This window comes from Hippocampus comes, unplaced genomic scaffold, assembly GCF_001891065.2.
Source record: "Hippocampus comes isolate QL1 unplaced genomic scaffold, H_comes_QL1_v1.1 scaffold2099, whole genome shotgun sequence".
Taxonomy (NCBI): Eukaryota; Metazoa; Chordata; class Actinopteri; order Syngnathiformes; family Syngnathidae; genus Hippocampus; species Hippocampus comes.
In genome coordinates, this window is record NW_017804929.1 from 18494 (window position 1) to 22414 (window position 3921).

At 38.3% G+C, this 3921-nt stretch overlaps 1 protein-coding gene across 1 annotated transcript; it reads right to left on the minus strand.

Moving 5' to 3' along the window:
• Positions 1 to 7: 7 nt before the first annotated feature.
• LOC109525595 (probable G-protein coupled receptor 156) lies at positions 8 to 3310 on the minus strand (the record flags this gene model as incomplete). The annotated part of the gene is made up of 6 exons (XM_019886195.1): positions 3159 to 3310; positions 2753 to 2888; positions 1417 to 1527; positions 1125 to 1250; positions 911 to 1006; positions 8 to 109 (listed from the first exon to the last, which is right to left on the minus strand). Coding segments are annotated over exons 1-6 (699 nt in total), but the record flags the coding sequence as incomplete, so codon positions are not given.
• Positions 3311 to 3921: the final 611 nt, after the last annotated feature.

A 3921-nucleotide genomic window follows, 5' to 3' on the forward strand; every position in this document is an offset into this window, starting at 1 on the left:
GGGTAACCAAGGAGACGGCGGTGAGGATGGTGGGGGACTGGTTGACCGGAGGGTGGCTGACGTTGCTGGTCAGGCCGGCCAGATATGTGCCGTAGAGCAGGAGACACCCCTGAAGAAGGACAGGGTGAAGAAATTGTTTTGGACATTTCGAAAAGTCTCTTAGGGTCACACTGTAATGGGAAAATTACAAGGGAAGATATAGTTTTAATGAGTGACTGTCGACATTTTCACACAAATGTTACTATCTTGACAGAAATTATGATAATATAAATTATGGTTTTATTGTTAAATGATGGCTTGTTCTTGTGAAATTATGACTTATTTAAAACAGTTTATTTCATAAAAAAAGATTTTTTTACAATACCATCATATTAAAACTTTCCTTTTAATATTAGTTTTAAAAAATATTTTCTTCATATAATTTATTTGTCAAAAACTGTGTTGCTGTCACTATAATCCAGTAAAACTGCTGTTTAATTTCCCTAAAATTATTAAATCAATGACAATACATAAAATAAGGACCGTCGTCTCGTGAAATTATGACTTCACCCCATAAATTAACAACTTTTGAAATGGTTACAACTGCTTCCCGTAACTTTATTTGGGTTAAAATATTTTCTCATAATGTTATGATTTTAGTCTTGTGACTATTAGACTTCATTCATTCAACAATATTATTTGTCCCTTTAAAACTACAATTTTTTTCCAACTTTACTCTCATAAAATGACAAATTTATTCCCATAATACTCCAACTTTATTTTAATACAGTAGCATTATTTTATTGTAGTTTCTGCGTGGCCCTTCCATAACACTGCGCCATTGCACTTATGGGAAGAAAAGCAAATCTAAACGTTATTTCCAATGAGCTCTCGAATGGTTATATTTGTCAAGAATGGGGAGATAACCTACCTTTTTAACAACTATGATTATAACCCACAGATCCCAGTAAGCAGAAGAGCAGGAATTAATCTGAGACAAAGAATAGGAGATGTTCTGATCCACCATCTAGAACGGAGCAAAACATACTGTTGGTGAGGGGAAACCACACACAAACGTAACAAATTTAGCCCGTCGGCTTTTAGAGAAATTTTGATATTCATCAATCCGACTGTGTTAGACTCACCTTAACGACTGCACCGAGTGATCTAGAACAGCGAATGGGGTCTGAGAGGTTCCAGGCAGACAGGACCAGCAGGTCCACCAGGATCAAGAGAGCCACCATGGCCATTAGCTGAATGTCTCTGATGATCTGACATGTAGGAGTGTAAAAGGAGTACCAGTGAATTAGGACCCAGGTGGTGGTGAACTGTGACGTAGATATGCTCACACTTAGTACACTGTGCTGCGTTAAAAAAAACAAAAAAACAACAACTAGTAGGTTCGAATAACAAGATCAGCTCCATGGTCATACCTACCACTCTCTTGTCGGGCACTCTCTGGGTGAACACTCTGTACAGGCGCCATGTTTTCCCTAAAATAGGTCCAAACACCATCGTGCTGCCGAGACAGAGGGTCCACACCCGGGCCTGTGGAGGGTAACATGGACTGTATTTTACACACTATAACGCGCTTTACAGTATAAGGTGCATCTTCAATGAATGGCCTATTTTTGAACTGTTTTCATATACAGGGCGCACCGCAGTATAAGGTGCATATAATGAATAGAAGTTATAATAGTGGCTGCGGTTGCATTATGCATCCACTAGATGGAGCTACATTAAAGGAATACAATACAATACAATACAATACAATACAACACAGCTTCATTTATATAGAACTTTCACAACCGCTGCAGCTGTAACAAAGCGCTTTACAGAATATTTTAAATACTACATCTAAGAAATCAGAATACTGATCCATATATAAAGCACGTCGGAATATAGGGCGTGCTGTTGGCTTTTGAGAAAATTGAATGCTTTTAGGTGCGCCTTATAGTGCGGAAAATACGGTAGTCATCCAAAGAACAATGATAAAATGGCAATTATTGAATATTGTGAACCGTTTCAGTGTTTGGGAGTCAATATCACAATAAGGTGCATTTGAGACTTCCCCATTTCACTCCCAAAATTCAGATACTTTCCACTCAACTTCACATTTATTGTACTACGTAAAGGGTATCATGTTAGAAATACATACGGGCCAAGTTCCCCAATTTTTATTTTCTCTGAATTAACTGCAATCAGACAATATATGTGCAAAGAGCAAAAGATGCGATCTTACTGACAGGGTGGACATTTGTGGCTAATGTTAGCGCTTACCGAGCACATGGTGGACCTTCAATTAGCAACATGATTCGGTTAGCAAGCTGATTGTGTACTGTTTAACAAATATATCAGGTTTTATACCAAGTGATATTTCACTTTGACAGAGTGGACATGTTCAGTTTGACAACAGACAACTACAGGCATTATATGATGAAAATGACAAAACTAAAGTATAAATATTTACCCTGCAACTAGCCACTGTTTCAGCCTTCACCGAAGAAGGACAAAAAAAAGATTCCTAATCTGTTTGAGCATTTATTAGATATCATTGGTATCCATTTTAAGGTCCATATATACACTAGCAGGCCTAAGTATGGCACTAGTATGAAAAAAAACCATTACAAGTGCGACAAAATAATTCTACCGGTGCACTGAATTCTTATTCGTCTTATCAGTGATGACAAAGAGAGGAACTTAAGATAGATATCAAATATCTTGAATAATTTTCCGATTAGCCTTCCATTGAAGTGAGAGCTACTGTACCCACGTGTAGTACAGCTGTCGACGCTTCCATTTGAGGGTGCGGTCGTGGATCGACGGCAAACAGGAAGCCGCTGCTGTAGGTGAGGACACTTCCGAAGAGACTCAGGACATTTAGGTTGGGACTGGACATCTTCACTATCCTTGTAGAAAAAAAGAAAAGAATGTACAGTTTTGATTGACACTGTCAAAGAGTTATAAAGAGTTCAAGATTGTGTTTGCGAAGAACTGTTTCTACTCATTTTTAGTACATTTTGTGCACACAAAAATAAAGTCAATTTTTGAGAAATTTTAGTGCCTTAACTTTTGTATCTGACAATATGTCAATGTTCCATTCATTTCAAATCCAGAGAAGTAAATTTTCTATTAATGATGAGTGTTAGAATGAGCGATTGAACTTAGCGTTTCACCACCTGTTGTTTTTGAAGCGAAGGGTGAAGAGCAGGAAGCAGAAGGCCAGCAGGATGCCGCAGGAGAGCAGCGTCCATACCACGGCGCTCAACACCGGGGAGAGCGAGCGTCTCGGGACGTCCATGACCATCTGGAAAAAAAAAAGTACACATGCCTCATGATCATCCCAAAAATATTCACAGTGCTTCACATTTTGATGTTTTCGCCTTTTCAAATTCAATTTGTGCTCTCTCTCAAGTTTCTACCCACAAAATTAAAATTTTTTAAATTCTATATTTAAGGCGAGAGGCGAGGTGACAGAAGCTTGCTTGTCCATCAAATGTTGGCTCACAAAACAAAGCAAAAAAAAACCCTTTTAAACTTAACTTGAAAAATGTTGTAAGTCAAGGTGCCACTCTCCTTTACTGATGTGCCTTTGGCAGTTTTTTAAAAAATGAAATGACAAGGTTGACACAACAATCTTAGTTAGTTTCACCCATTCCTCTTTGCGTCACCTTTCAAGCTCCATCAGGTCGGAAAGCATTTGTTACCTGTAGTGACGAGCAAGAATCTGCAAGAAATTGACACGCACCTAAAAAAGGTTTAGAATTGCCTAAAATGCCACAAAATGGCAGCAAAGCACTACTTTGTACAAATGAAGTTCCTCAACACATTTCAACATGGCTTTTTGGCAGCAATATGACGCAAGATGGCGGAAAAGCACGACTTTCGTTTCAATGAAGCGCCTCAACTCAGTTCAACATAAGTCCTTGTTTTCAATAATTT